This window comes from Gadus macrocephalus, chromosome 3 (genome assembly GCF_031168955.1).
Source record: "Gadus macrocephalus chromosome 3, ASM3116895v1".
Taxonomy (NCBI): domain Eukaryota; kingdom Metazoa; phylum Chordata; class Actinopteri; order Gadiformes; family Gadidae; genus Gadus; species Gadus macrocephalus.
In genome coordinates, this window is record NC_082384.1 from 639,963 (window position 1) to 654,989 (window position 15,027).

At 48.3% G+C, this 15,027-nt stretch overlaps 2 protein-coding genes across 6 annotated transcripts in view; one reads left to right on the forward strand and one right to left on the reverse strand.

The window, feature by feature from the left end:
• Positions 1-15,027, forward strand: part of LOC132453341 (immunoglobulin superfamily DCC subclass member 4-like) — a 99,777-nt gene that overhangs the window by 17,965 nt on the left and 66,785 nt on the right. The gene's annotated exons all lie outside the window — the stretch shown is intronic.
• LOC132453281 (lysine-specific demethylase 2A-like) overlaps positions 7,149-15,027 on the reverse strand; it is a 68,858-nt gene continuing 60,979 nt past the window's right edge. For all 5 annotated transcript variants that reach the window (XM_060046089.1, XM_060046088.1, XM_060046090.1 and 2 more), the window contains 5 exons: positions 14,649-14,879; positions 10,601-10,764; positions 9,411-9,557; positions 8,976-9,194; positions 7,149-7,613 (listed from right to left, as the gene is read on the reverse strand). In XM_060046089.1, the coding sequence (XP_059902072.1) occupies positions 7,432-7,613; positions 8,976-9,194; positions 9,411-9,557; positions 10,601-10,764; positions 14,649-14,879 (943 nt within the window). In that variant the 3' untranslated portion in view covers positions 7,149-7,431. The remainder of the gene's footprint in view (positions 7,614-8,975; positions 9,195-9,410; positions 9,558-10,600; positions 10,765-14,648; positions 14,880-15,027) is intronic.

Sequence of the window (15,027 nt, forward strand, 5' to 3'; positions counted from 1 at the left end):
TTCAAAAACCCCACCTTGCTCCTGCTCCTCCTCCTCCTCTGTCCTCCCAGCCCCTGAGCACCCACCAGCTTGAGCTGCAGGAACATCAGGTGAGAAGAGTCCTGAAGGCCGTAAACCCACACAAGGCAGCAGGACCAGACGGAGTACTGGGAAAAGTACTGAAGGCCTGCGCGGACCAACTGTCAGGGGTCCTAACAAGGATATTATGGTCCCACCCTGCCTCAAAGCAGCCACCATTGTCCCAGTTCCAAAGAAATCCACCATAGGCAGCCTAAATTACTATAGACCAGTGGCACTAACATCGGTCGTCATGAAGTGCTTCGAGAAGCTCGTCCTCCCCCACCTTAAGTCCTGCATCCCTCAAAACTTTGACCAGCATCAGTTTGCTTAAAAAGCAAACAGGTCGACAGCTGATGCAATCGCCACTGTCCACCACACTGCAGCAAGTCACCTGGAAAAACAGGGGAATTATGTCAGGATGCTTTTTGTTGACTTTAATAATAATAATAATAATAATACATTTCATTTAGAGGCGCCTTTCAAGACACCCAAGGTCACCTTACAGAGCATATAGTCATCATACATTTTTTAAAAAACAAGACATTGTGGAAAAATAAATAAATAAATAAACATAAGCAATAAGAAAAAAGAAAAAAGAAAAAATTCAAAAAAAAAATCAAAACAGTGATCAGTTAGACGTTGTGTGCGAGTTTGAACAGGTGAGTTTTGAGTTGTGACTTGAAGGTTGTAATGGTGTCTGACTGTTTTATGTGTGGGGGGAGGGAGTTCCAGAGCCTGGGTGCTGAACAGCTGAATGACCGGGCACCCATTGTAGTGAGTCGTGATGTGGGGATACATAGTAGTCCAGCAGAGGTTGAGCGGAGGGAGCGGGAGGGAGTGTATTCTTGGAGGAGGTCGCAGAGATAACTGGGGGCTAGGTTGTGGAGAGCTTTGTAGGTGAGGAGTAGGGTTTTGTATTGGATACGGTAGTGTACTGGGAGCCAGTGAAGTTGAATGAGGACAGGGGTGATGTGGTCAGATGATTTGGTGCGGGTGATGATCCGGGCGGGTGAGTTCTGAATGATCTGCAGTCTGTTGATGAGTTTGGTGGGGAGTCCGGTGAGGAGGGCGTTGCAGTAGTCTATGCGTGATGTGACAAATGAGTGAACTAGGATTTCAGTGCTGGATTGGGTCAGTGATGGGCGGAGTCTGGCGATGTTGCGGAGGTGGAAGAATGCAGTCCGGGTGATGTTGTGAATATGGGGTGCGAATGAGAGGGTGTTGTCCAGGATGACGCCGAGGCTCTTGACTTTGGAGGAGAAGGGTACTGGGAATCCATCGATAATTATGAGTGGAGCTGGGGTGTGTTGTGATTTAGTGAGGGTGGATTTGGATCCGATGAGCAGGGCCTCGGTCTTGTTTCCATTGAGTTTCAGGAAGTTCCTGCTCAACCAGCTCCGGATCTCTTCCAGGCACGTGATGAGGGAGGTGGGGGGGATGGCAGCGGTGGGTTTGGTGGAGATGTAGACCTGTGTGTCGTCAGCGTAGCAGTGAAAATGGACCCCATGGTGACGGAGGAGTGTGCCCAGCGGGAGGAGGTAAGTGGTGAAGAGGAGTGGACCCAAGACTGACCCCTGGGGGACACCCAGTGAGACACCTGAACACCCAGACTTGTGGTTGCTTAGTTGAACAAATTGTTGACGGCCGGTGAGGTAGGATGTAAACCAGGAGAGTGCAGCACCAGTGATCCCAATACCAGCTAGGCGGTCAAGGAGCAGAGGGTGGGAGATGGTGTTGAATGCTGCGCTGAGATCGAGGAGGATGAGAATGGTGAGTAATCCAGAGTCGGCTGCAAGGAGGAGGTCGTTGGTGATTTTGACTAGGGCTGTTTCAGTGCTGTGTTTTGGACGGAAGCCAGATTGGAACGGTTCATGGAGATTGTTAATGTCGAGGTGGGACTGTAGTTGTGCGGCAACCACCCTTTCAAGTGTTTTGGAGATGAAAGGGAGATTGGAGATGGGCCGGTAATGGTTAAGGTCAGTTGGGTCAGCACCAGGTTTTTTCAGGATGGGAGTGATGGCAGCCAGCTTGAGAGTGGGGGGTACAGTACCAGTAGTGAGGGAGGAGTTAATTATGTTGGTGATCATGGGGGAGATGGACGGAAGACATGCTTTGACAAGGGAGGTGGGAAGAGGATCGAGCTGACAGGTGGTGGTTTTGGCTTTGCGGATGAGTTCTGAAACGGTCTGTTCTGTTACTAGGGTGAAGTCAGAGAGGCTGATGAGAGGTTGGCCAGAGGTGATCATCCAGGGTGGGTCATCAGAGGGGGTGCGAGATGAGGCCAGTTGTTGGTGAATGGTGTTGATTTTAGAGCTGAAGTCAAGGAACGCAGTGCATTGGGTGGTGGAAATATCTGGAGGGAGAGATTTAGGAGGCTGAAGTAAGTGGTTGACTGTTGAGAAGAGGACTCTGCTGTTGCCTGTACCAGTGTTGATGAGGTTGGAGTAGTATGAGGTTTTGGCAGTGGTGAGGGCATTCTTGTAGTGATGGAGGTGGTCCGAATACATTTGGCGGTGTACAGTGAGTTGAGTCTTATTGTAGAGTCGCTCCAGTCGACGACCAGTGGCTTTGAGCTGGCGCAGATGAGGAGTGAACCAGGGAGCAGTGTGGGTGAATGAGACTGAGCGGGTTTTCAGGGGGGCCAGGGTGGTGAGGGAGGAGGAGAGGCAGTTATTGTAGTGAGTCACCAGGTCAGTCAGGGAGGAAGCTGGGGGAGGGTTGGGGTAGGAGCTGATCATGGTGGAGAGGTCTGTGGTGTTGATAAGTTTGATGTTTCTGAAGGAGATGGTCCGTTGTTCCTTGGTTTTGTGTAGTTGGGTATGAATGTCAAAAAGTACAGCTTTGTGGTCGGAGATGGGGAAATCAATGACAACAAGGTTAGTGGGAGTGATGTCAGTGCAGCAGATTAAATCCAGAATGTGACCTTTGTTATGGGTTGGGAGGTTGACATGTTGCGTAATGCCAAGACAGTCCAGAAGTGATGTGAAGTCATTAGCAAAAGTACAGGATGGGTTGTCAATGTGGATGTTGAAATCACCAAGGAGGATAACAGTGGGGGACATTGCACATACAGATGTAAGTAGTGATGAGAATTTATTGAGGAAAACGGCGGAAAACTTTAGTTCGGCGTTTAACACAATCTTGCCGAACATTCTCATCAGGAAGCTGACTGACCTGGATTTCCCTGCCCCAACCTGTAAATGGATTTACAGCTTCCTGACGGACCGTCCACAGACAGTGAGGATGGGGACACAAACATCTTCCACCCTGACACTCAGCACGGGCTCCCCTCAGGGCTGTGTGCTGAGCCCCTTCCTGTATTCTCTTTACACGCATGACTGCGTCCCCGCCCATCACTCCAATGTCATCGTCAAATTTGCGGATGACACTATAGTGATGGGTCTCATCTCCAACGGTGACGAGACAGCATACAGGGAGGAAGTCCAGAGGCTCACAGCCTGGTGTTCAGCTAATAACCTTTTGCTGAACGCCAGCAAAACCAAGGAGATGATATTTGACTGGAGCGCGACGAGAGGTGACCTCACCCCACTCCAGATAGACGGGGTCTGCGTGGAGAAGGTCTCCTCCTTCAAGTTTCTGGGGATGCAGGTCAGTAAGGACCTAACCTGGCACACCAACACGGTTGCGGTGGTCGGAAAAGCTCAGCAGAGGCTATTTTTTCTAAGACTGCTGAGGAAATGCCAGGTGGGGACAAAGCTGCTGCAGACCTTTTACCACTCTGCTGTTGAAAGTGTACTGGTGTATGGCATTACGGTGTGGTACGCAAACTGCACAGCCAAAGACAGGAAAACCCTGCAGGGGGTTATTAAGACGGCAGGAAAAATCATCGGCTGCCCCCTGCCCTCCCTGGAGAACATTGCCACCTCCCGGGGGCTGAATAGGGCAAAAATAATTATGAGTGACCCATCACACCCCGGCCATGGCTTCTTCCAACTCCTCCCTTCGGGTAGGAGATACAGGTCCCTTGGGAGCCGGACAAACAGGCTGAGGAATACCTTCTACCCCTGGGCAATTCGTCTACTTAACGCCTGACCCCCCCCCCCCCCCAATGGACATGTGAAATCCTCTACCATATATATTTATTTAAAAAAAAAAGACACTTATATGTTATGACTGCATATTTATATTTATTGTGCCTATTGCTGTTGTTTGTGTTTTATTTTGCACTATGGGTAGTGAGCACCACCCCCAATTTCATTGTACAAGTTTGCACAATGACAATAAAGTATGAATCTATGAATCTGAATCTATAAAGGCACATCCACTTTTTTCAAGTGAGAGTCATGCATTAAAAATACAGTTGTTCTATGATGACTTTGAACCATGTAATCCCTTGGGATCCAAGAGAGGTTCTCATAAAATAGGAGCCATATACTTTACATTGAGAAATTTCCAGCCTAAATTTAATTCATGTTTGGACAACATATATCTATGCATTCTCTTCCACACCCAATATATTAAAACATATGGGTTCAATGCAATATTAGAGCCACTTGTATCAGACCTTAAAGTACTCGAGACTGAGAGAATTGAAGTTCAATGCTTTAATGACCGTTTACGGGGTAGTATATTCCAAGTAACAGCGGATAATCTTGGATTGCATTGCTTGTTTGGATATGTTGAATCATTTTCAGCCCGTTACTGCTGTCGATTTTGCCTGACTGAGAAGGAAAAGTTTCAAACTGTCTTTTTCGAGGATGACCCCAGTGTGACTTTACGATCAAAAGATATACACCTGCAACATTGTGAAGCTATTCAGGCAAACCCAACACTAACTCATGTGTATGGTGGTAAGCGTTATTGTTTACTTGATGAGCTTAAGTTCTTCAGTGTATCAGAGAATTTTTCTGTTGACATAATGCACGATATATTAGAAGGAGTAGCCCAATACGAGATGAAACTAGTATTGGAATATTTGAAGTCTGACTTCATTTCACACAGAGAACTTCAAGCTCGGATAGTCTCATTCAATTATGGCTACACAGAGAGTAAGAACAAGCCACCTGGAGTCAGACTAGAAGAAGGAAATGATTTAGGGCTTAATGCTATCCAGACATGGTGTTTTGTCAGAAATATGCCCCTTATATTTGGGGATGTTTTGCAGAGAGGTGACAAGTGCTGGCAGCTTCTTTTACTACTTGTGCAAATAGTCAACATTGCGTTTTCACCGATTTTAACAGAAGGTTTGACCATTTGTTTAAAACATGTCATAGCTGAACATCACAGGCTATTCAAACATTTATTTCCCTCTAAAAGGCTTTTGCCGAAACATAATTTTCTAATTCATTATCCACGTTGTATAAGACTTCTAGGGCCTGTTCTTCACATGTGGTCAATGCGTTATGAGTCTAAGCATTATTACTTCAAAAAACTGAAAAGTTTTAAAAATGTAACTAAGACTCTAGCAATCAAACATCAAAATGACCTGGCCTACAAGTTTGGCTTGGCGTCTACCACTATTAAAAAGGGTCCTGGGAAAATGGTTGCTCTGTGTGATGTGAATGAAGGTGACAATATTGCATTGTATTTGAATGTTTCTGTGGAAATTTCTGTTTTGAAAGTTAAATGGGCTAAAGTCCATGGCACTGAATATCGCCCCGGTTAATTAGCTGCGTTAGCTGCGGTTAATTAACGTTAATCTAGACTATACAAAGTTAAGCTACACTAACATATTTCTCAGAAACATACGTGGATGAAATTTTACACAAGCCATAGTTTTCCTTCATCACAAATGGCTGAATTCAGCCAAGGGTTTCTTACCTGAAGGGACCTGCCCAGACGCGGTTGTCTTCTGAGTTTCAGCCATTGAATGAGAGGAGGGCTGAGGAGGGCTGTCAATCAAATATCGCGCTTCAGAAACGGCCAATCACAGGAAAGCCCGCCCTGCCTTGGTTCCCTCCCCCATAGTGCCAAAATTAAATTCGAGCGAGAGCGCAGAACATCTTTCGCGAGGCTGTTTTGCGTGCGCAGAGATAATTTTCACGCTCGCAGTTAATATCTACGTGTGTGGAATAATATATCACGCCCGAATGCATCTTTTATCACATTAGTGAGTTATGGCACTAATGTGTCGCCATATTCTTGGTATGGGCAAATAGGTGTCAAGTTTTTATTTTATTTTAAAATTAATTATATTAAATAATCTGGCAAACCCATATTCATGGTATGGGCCAATAGGTGTCAAGTTTTTATTTTATTTTAAAATTAATTATATTAAATAATCTGGCAAACCCAGGGCTCCTTGCACACCTAGCCCCTTTGGCTGCAGCCTAGGCAAACTGGTGTGTTAATCCGAGTCTGGGTGAAACCCTAAAATAAACTAAACTAAGTCAAAGTTGATGTTTCTGCATGTCTTGCCGATCAATGGCCCTTAAAGGACTGCTCTGGTACCATAAATCTTAAAGTGTCATCTCAAAGATATCAATGTGTATAAACTCACTGTTCACGTGCCAGAAACACTAGGCATGCCATAGGCCCAATGGTAACACAACAGGCCGCTGGTAACACAATGGAAATGGAGCCTATGACCCACTGGTAACACATGGACATGGAGCCTATGGCCCACTGGTAACACAATGGCCATCGAGCCTATTGCCTAACGATGAAAACCGGTATTATAAATTAGGAACTGGTTTTTATCTCTTGAGAAATTACTGCTAATTCCCAAAGAGACAACAGAAATATTCAGATTACAACCTAAAACACTTGATAGTAGAAAGTGTGTAGCACCTAGAATATTGGTCTATTTACCCTAACATTTGTTAAATGGACATTTAACTTAATTATCTTTCAATCTTGTCAGTTAATTCTTGACTCCTGCTTTGCACCTCGTCAAACTATGTAAAACTGTTGTAAATCAAACTAATAGTTCACAGGGACATGCATTTTTTTGGTTACAATGTAGGAGGGATCAGTGATGCCGTTCAGAATTCTCCAGCCTTAAAGGGGCTTTCCAGGCTGCACTTACCATGATCAATAGTCTATAGTCTATCAATAGTCTATATCATGTCGTCAAAAACGAAGGCTGTGTTACTATGTGCACATAAAAGAAAAGTACTTCAAACCAATCCGTATTCACTTTACACTTTATTAGTGTTCTTTTTTTAGAATGTTTAAAAATGAAATGTAACAAAGACTCGCAAACATGAAGGCCAGGCAGAAAAGAGCCCAGCAGAAAGAACCCAAGAACTTCACAGAGAAAAAACATTTACAAACACAGCCATTCTCCTCTTGGGGTCCCAGGCTAGGAGACTAGAAACAGGCTGGAAACAGGCTGGAAACAGGCTTTGGTGGCGCCGCTCCCCTGCAACAGAGGGCCCGGATGACGCCGTGCCTGCTGGGAAACGCCCCTTAGGGGATGCGCTGGATGAGCTTTTCTTCCATCATGCAGTAGAACGCCACGTGGGACAGGTCTGAGATGAAGGCCTCGCACGCCCGCCGGCTCACGCCGTCGCAGCCCCGAAGGTCAAGCAGCTCCAGCGCAGAGAGGCGCTTCAGGTAGGGCAGGCAACCGTCCGTCAGCCGGTTGCAACCTGCAGACACAATTCAGGTCAGTGGCGATACTCATTCACAGGACCCTTACTTTGAAAAACAGGTCAGGTTGCAAGAGACTTTCTATGGTAATGGTTGCAGCATTGTGTGTTGTGGGTCCAGGTCATCCAGCCACAAAACCAGCATGGGGTTTCCCTGGCGACTTCTAGGTGCTTCTGGCCCGCCCCAAACAGGAGGCTTGTTTTAGAGGAAACCAAAGTCTAAGACAAGACCTTCTCCATCAAGTGTGACATAGCAGTGCTATGGATGGAACCTTATAAATGTCCTCACGGGTCTGCCCAACCTATGGAGACTCGACCCAGGAACCCAACGGGTTCGGGTCCAGGTTTTATTATGGTCAATTGGGTGAGGTCCCATGATACCGGCTGGGTGAACCCCAGAGAACCACGTGGTAGTGGGACTAGCGAGATCAGGTTGACCTCGAGGATCAGATTACAAGAGCAATGAGGTAAAGAAATAAGGTGATATACCGCAAGATGGTAACCTCGGGAATAAAATGCTGAGGAGGAAAGGCCCAAGTTCAGGGGGGATGTTGGGTGCGATTACAGTCCGACTCACAACATCCTTTAAAGCCGTCCAAACTTAGCTCTGTTGTATCCGACATGACAAACGATTTAGCAGTATAATTACAATTGAACACGCAATTGAATGCTGTCTCAGGTCTGGACGCCTAGGGCCTCTTCTTGTGAAGCTGACCCCAGGTCTGTTTGGATGAGTCCTGTGAAGCTGACCCCAGGTCTATGTTTGGGTGCTTCCTGTGAAGCTGACCCCAGGTCTGTTTGGATGCGTCCTGTGAAGCTGACCCCAGGTCTGTGTTTGGGTGCGTCCTGTGAAGCTGACCCCAGGTCTGTGTTTGGGTGCGTCCTGTGAAGCTGACCCCAGGTCTGTTTGGGTGCGTCCTGTGAAGCTGACCCCAGGTCTGTGTTTGGGTGAGTCCTGTGAAGCTGACCCCAGGTCTGTGTTTGGGTGCGTCCTGTGAAGCTGACCCCAGGTCTGTTTGGATGCGTCCTGTGAAGCTGACCCCAGGTCTATGTTTGGGTGCTTCCTGTGAAGCTGACCCCAGGTCTGTTTGGATGCGTCCTGTGAAGCTGACCCCAGGTCTGTGTTTGGGTGCGTCCTGTGAAGCTGACCCCAGGTCTGTTTGGATGCGTCCTGTGAAGCTGACCCCAGGTCTGTGTTTGGGTGCGTCCTGTGAAGCTGACCCCAGGTCTGTGTTTGGGTGAGTCCTGTGAAGCTGACCCCAGGTCTGTGTTTGGGTGAGTCCTGTGAAGCTGACCCCAGGTCTGTGTTTGGGTGAGTCCTGTGAAGCTGACCCCAGGTCTGTGTTTGGGTGCGTTACCCACCGGCAAGATAGAGATCGGTGAGGTTGTGGCGGGTGTGCGTGCCGGCGGCGGCCAGCAGGGCGATGGAGGTGTCGCAGACAGCCGGGCAGTGGGCCAGGTCCAGCCGCTCAAGCTGGGGCATGTGGCGCTGCAGCAGCCGCAGGGTGGAGTCGCTCACCTCCAGGCCCGACAGGTACAGCGCCGACATGTTCCTCAGGCGGCTGCGGGATGAGCCCAGGCCTGAGGGGGAGCAGGAAGAGCCATAGAACCATCATTGTAACGGGATGGAACCCAGGGACAACCAACCAACTCCAGTGAGTGAGTGAATTATTTGAGTGATTGAGAAAGTGAGTGAATTATGTGAGTGAGTGAGTGAATTATGTGAGCGAGTGGGTGAGTAAGTGAGTGAATTATGCGAGTGAGTGAGTGAATTATGTGAGTGAGTGAGATACGCACCAGGTGGCAGGATGAGGTCCTTCATCTGGACGTCCTTGATGCCCTGACACCAGCGCAGGTCCAGCAGCCTGAGGCAGGGCAGGGTGGGGGACACAAGGGCAGACAGGCCGAACCAGGGCAGGCCCGCCACACGCAGCTCCCGGAGCCCTGCAACAGGACAACCGTAAGGGGGTGGACCATCCCCCACACGCAGGACAACTGTCACACACACCTAGTTGCAATAGCGGAGCTGCGTGGTCCACCTCTGTGAGTGAGGGCTGTGTTCCCTACCCGAGTGAGGGCTGTGTTCCCTACCCGAGTGAGGGCTGTGTTCCCTACCCGAGTGAGTGAGGGCTGTGTTCCCTACCCGAGTGAGGGCTGTGTTCCCTACCCGAGTGAGGGCTGTGTTCCCTACCTGAGTGAGGGCTGTGTTCCCTACCTGAGGGAGGGCTGTGTTCCCTACCTGAGGGAGGGCTGTGTTCCCTACCTGAGTGAGGGCTGTGTTCCCTACCCGAGTGAGGGCTGTGTTCCCTACCCGAGTGAGGGCTGTGTTCCCTACCCGAGTGAGTGAGGGCTGTGTTCCCTACCCGAGTGAGGGCTGTGTTCCCTACCTGAGTGAGGGCTGTGTTCCCTACCCGAGTGAGGGCTGTGTTCCCTACCTGAGGGAGGGCTGTGTTCCCTACCTGAGGGAGTGAGGGCTGTGTTCCCTACCCGAGTGAGGGCTGTGTTCCCTACCCGAGTGAGGGCTGTGTTCCCTACCCGAGTGAGTGAGGGCTGTGTTCCCTACCCGAGTGAGTGAGGGCTGTGTTCCCTACCCGAGTGAGGGCTGTGTTCCCTACCCGAGTGAGGGCTGTGTTCCCTACCCGAGTGAGGGCTGTGTTCCCTACCTGAGGGAGTGAGGGCTGTGTTCCCTACCTGAGTGAGGGCTGTGTTCCCTACCTGAGTGAGGGCTGTGTTCCCTACCTGAGTGAGTGAGGGCTGTGTTCCCTACCTGAGTGAGGGCTGTGTTCCCTACCTGAGTGAGGGCTGTGTTCCCTACCCGAGTGAGGGCTGTGTTCCCTACCTGAGTGAGGGCTGTGTTCCCTACCCGAGTGAGGGCTGTGTTCCCTACCTGAGGGAGTGAGGGCTGTGTTCCCTACCTGAGGGAGGGCTGTGTTCCCTACCTGAGGGAGGGCTGTGTTCCCTACCTGAGGGAGGGCTGTGTTCCCTACCTGGCAGGCGTGTGAGCAGGCAGTGCAGCTGCCTCTTGGCGGCAGGTGTCCAAGAGAGGTCCAGGGAGGTGGGCAGCCTCTTGATGATTCCAGCCAGGGCCTGGTTACTGAGGCGGGTGCTGCGGCTGATGTCCACGTGGCTCCACAGGCGCTTGTCAAAGCTCCTGCAGCGGGGAAAACCCAGGAGGTCAAAGGAATACAAACAGGAAACCTTGTTCTGAACCAAAGCTCGTCTCCATTGAGCTATTGAGCGTCATGTTGAACCACAGACAGTGGTCTGACATGCTGGAGTCCAGTCGTGGGTCATGGATCCTCATACATACATACAACACACACATATACACACATACATATATACATAAACTTGGCACAAAAAGTAAGGAATTTCGCGTTTGTTTGATTATTTCTTTGTGGTAACAATGCTTTTTGGCGATAAATCTTATACCGTTGGAAAGCCTGTCAGTTCCCTTTCAAATGGTGCCCTATTTGTAAGGAACATGCCCTTGTGGGATGAGCAGCAGAGCTGAGTATGTGGGTTGCGCCCATGAAAAATTTGCCAAATCTTCTCTGCCAATGCCAAACTGCTTATTCTGCCATTGACTCGTTTGGTGATTGGTGGATTGGATGATTGAATTTTGAAGAAACAAGACATATTGGCAATTTAACAATTTATTCATTTCACAAACAGGAGCCTCAGTAGCGTGTGGAAGAACCAAACACAGCCACAATTGCCTGGCACCTCCTCCTCATGCTGGGCACCAGCCTGGCCGCACACTGCTGCGGGATGGCATCCCATTCTTCAACCAACATTTGTCACAAATCAGCCAACGTGGTTGTGTTGGTCACTCTGGCACGAACAGCACGCCCAAGCTGATCCCACAAGTTTTCAATGGGGTTGAGGTCAGGACTGCTAGCAGGCCATTCCATCCTCTCCACTCCCACATTCTGGAGGTAGTCTCTGATACACCCCGCCCTGTGGGGCGAGCGTTGTCATCTTGGAGGATAGAGTTCGGTCCCAGACTGTGGAAATATTGGATTGCCACTGGTTGCAGAATCTCATCTCAATATCTCTCTGCATCGAGATTTTCTCCAATGATGACAAGCCTCGTTTTTTTGGACTCTGAACATAACGTTCCTCCGCATGTTCAGGTTCCAGTGCACGTGTTGTCGACATCAGCGCAAACGGGCCAGACGGTGAAGGGCAGTCATGGCAGGACTCCTGGCAGCCCTATGAGACCGGAGATTGGCTGCAGTCTGTTCCAGATTGTCTTGGCAGAGAGCCGTCCGCCATATCGTTCTGCAAATCTGACTGCAAATCTGTAGAAGGCAGCCTACGGCACCCTAAGTGCTGTCAGGGTGCGGAAACGGTCTTCTTGGGGTGTCGTCTTCTTGGGACGCACACTTCGCGGCCCGTCTTTGACATCCCCCGTTATATGGAACTTGGCCTTCAGTTTGGAGAGGGTACTAGGGCTCACTCCAAATAATGCCGCAACTTGGTTTTGCGGAACACCAGCTTGAAGTTGCCCCCGGGCAGCACCCGGGCGTACCAGATCCTCAAAACTAGTGTCAATAGCAACAGCAAAATAACCTGTTTGGCAATGGCAGAAAATATTTGGCAAATTTTTCATGGGCGCAACTCACATACTCAGCACTGCTGCTCATCCCACAGATGCATGTTCCTTACAAATGGAGCACTATTTGAAAGGGAACTAAACAGGCTTTCCAACGGTATCAGATTTATTGCCAAAAAGCATTGTTACCACAAAGAAATAATCGACCAAACACAAATTTCCCTACTTTCTGTGCTAAGTTTATTTATTTATATATATATATATATATATATATATATATATATTAGGGCTGTCAAGCGATTAAAATATTTAATCACGATTAATCGCATTAATGCCATAGTTAACTCACGATTAATCGCCATTAATCGTATGTTTTTTTTCTATGCAAAATATCCCTTGAATTCTTTGTCCCATTAGTTTTTCTCATTTTAATGCTCTTATCAACATGGAGAAGTGCATCGGCTTGCCTTGTGCAAATGTTTTTTTATTGATAACAACATTGGCATATCCTGATCAAAACAGGACGGTACAAAAAAAAAGCCTATAATGCAATCGCTGTTAATCGCGCGTTAAAAAAATTATCGCCGTTTCAATTGGTTTGCGTTAACGCCGTTAATAACGCGTTTAACTGACAGCTCTAATATATATATATAAAACGAATAACACACACACACTGGGGCGGATTGGTAATCGGGAGAATTAACGGCCCACCGGGAATTCTCTCGATTACCAATCTGCCACTGTGTGTGCGCGTGTGTGTGTTATTCGATAGCCTGCTAATGTTTATAGGCGGTAGGAATATTCATACTAGATTAAATAATAAATGTTGTAGTATTACTCATCTTTGCTGAGCAAGAGTTTTGTTCGATAGTTCATTGATTGAAACAAATAAAAGCCTGGGCTATTGAAGTTTTACTGTAGGCCTACCACTGTCATGCACCTACCCGATGTCGACACACACACACACACACACACGCACACACACACGCACACACGCACGCACACAAACGGAGTGGTAATCGGGAGAATTCCCAGTGGGCCGTTAACGTTTAGGGGGTGTCAGGCTGATTACTGCGGGATAACAATAAACGTTTATTAAAGTTCCTCGCAGCGCCGTCCGGAAGCCTGAGCTGTTCGTCTGCAAACCTCTCAGAAACTGTCAACGTCGCAATCAAGTCGATTTTGTCTAGAGGGGAGTAAATGGGCGGCCCCTCCTGAAGTGGTAAAGCCTGGGTGGGCCTTGAACTGCGATCGGTCAGAAAGACGTAACAGCTAATGACAAACTTGAACTCTCGTGCAGGCTGGAACAGAGTGACACACAAACACACACACACATTTAAGGAGTTTTTTTTCACCCGCTCCGTATCCTTACTTGCCCCAACAAGTTTGTGCGGCGTGCTTGTCGTTTTGTTTCCGGTGTAGCTAGATCCGGTATGGTGTTGTAGTTTATCTAACGTGACTAGTTGTTGCTAGACAGCAGGTGGAAAAAGTACAACGTTTACCAAGCCAAACGAGTGTTAATCGCGCAATAATAATATTAACGCCGTTAAAATTGGTTTGCGTTAGTGCCGTTAATATCACGTTAAACTGACAGCACTAATATATATGTATACACACATATATATTACATTCCACACTAAAAGTGTGATTAAGCAAGTTAACTCACCAATACTATGCGATTTAAACAATTAATCGTTTGACAGCCCTAATATACACACACACACACACACTTCCATTTCTATTAATGTACATACTAGTCACAATGCTTTCGTTTATCGTTTTAAAATCAAATTTGGCCGAAATCTGAGCTGATGTGGCATCCGAATTTAGACAAGCTGCAGAAGCTGTTCACTCAAAACATGTTTGCACAGCACATTTTACTCACCAATAACTGATGAGTGGCTCTGCCATCTCTAACAAATGACATTGAAATGGTGGCCCCTATTTCAACCTACAGCAGCTTTAAGGGCTGTAGAACTAGATCAGCCTACATCAGCTTTAAGGGGTGTAGTAATAGATCAGCATACAGCAGCTTTAAGGGGTGTAGTATTAGATCAACCTACATAAGTTTTAAGGGGTGTAGTAATAGATATAGCCTACATTGGCTTTAAGGGGTGTAGAACTAGATCAGCCTACAGTAGCTTTAAGGGGTGTAGTACTAGATCAACCTACATAAGCTTTAAGGGGTGTAGTAATAGATATAGCCTACATTGGCTTTAAGGGGTGTAGAACTAGATCAGCCTACAGTAGATTTAAGGGGTGTAGTACTAGATCAGCCTACATCAGCTTTAAGGGGTGCGGTAGCTGATGACCCCTAGATCAAGCCTACAGCAGCTTTAAGGGGTGCGGTAGCTGATGACCCCTCGATCAGCCTACAGCAGCTTTAAGGGGTGCGGTAGCTGATGACCCCTAGATCAAGCCTACAGCAGCTTTAAGGGGTATTTCCAGGGTGTGCGGAGGGGCCCTGGGGGACTCACCACTTGTACCAGGCCTTGCAGACACTCATGCATGCCAGCAGCTCGGGGCGGCTCAGGAACCTGAAGACCGATACCCACACCTCCTTGTCGGCGCCTCGCTCGCTGCCCGCGTCCTTGAAGGAGGGCAGCGACAGCAGCGTAGAGGGCGGGGACATGGTGGCGGTGTCGGCCACGCGGGGGCCGTCCTCGTCAGAGGAGGAGGCGGAGGTGGGCAGGCCGCGGACACGGGGCCTGTTGGGGACGGGGTGACACACACCTCACACCATTGGACGTTGTAGTGTAGATTCTCACACACTGATTGGGTGAAGCGCGCACATCTAGCAAGTCGCTCGTCTAAACCTCTAGACTAAAACAATGGAAAATACTTTTTGAAAATGTT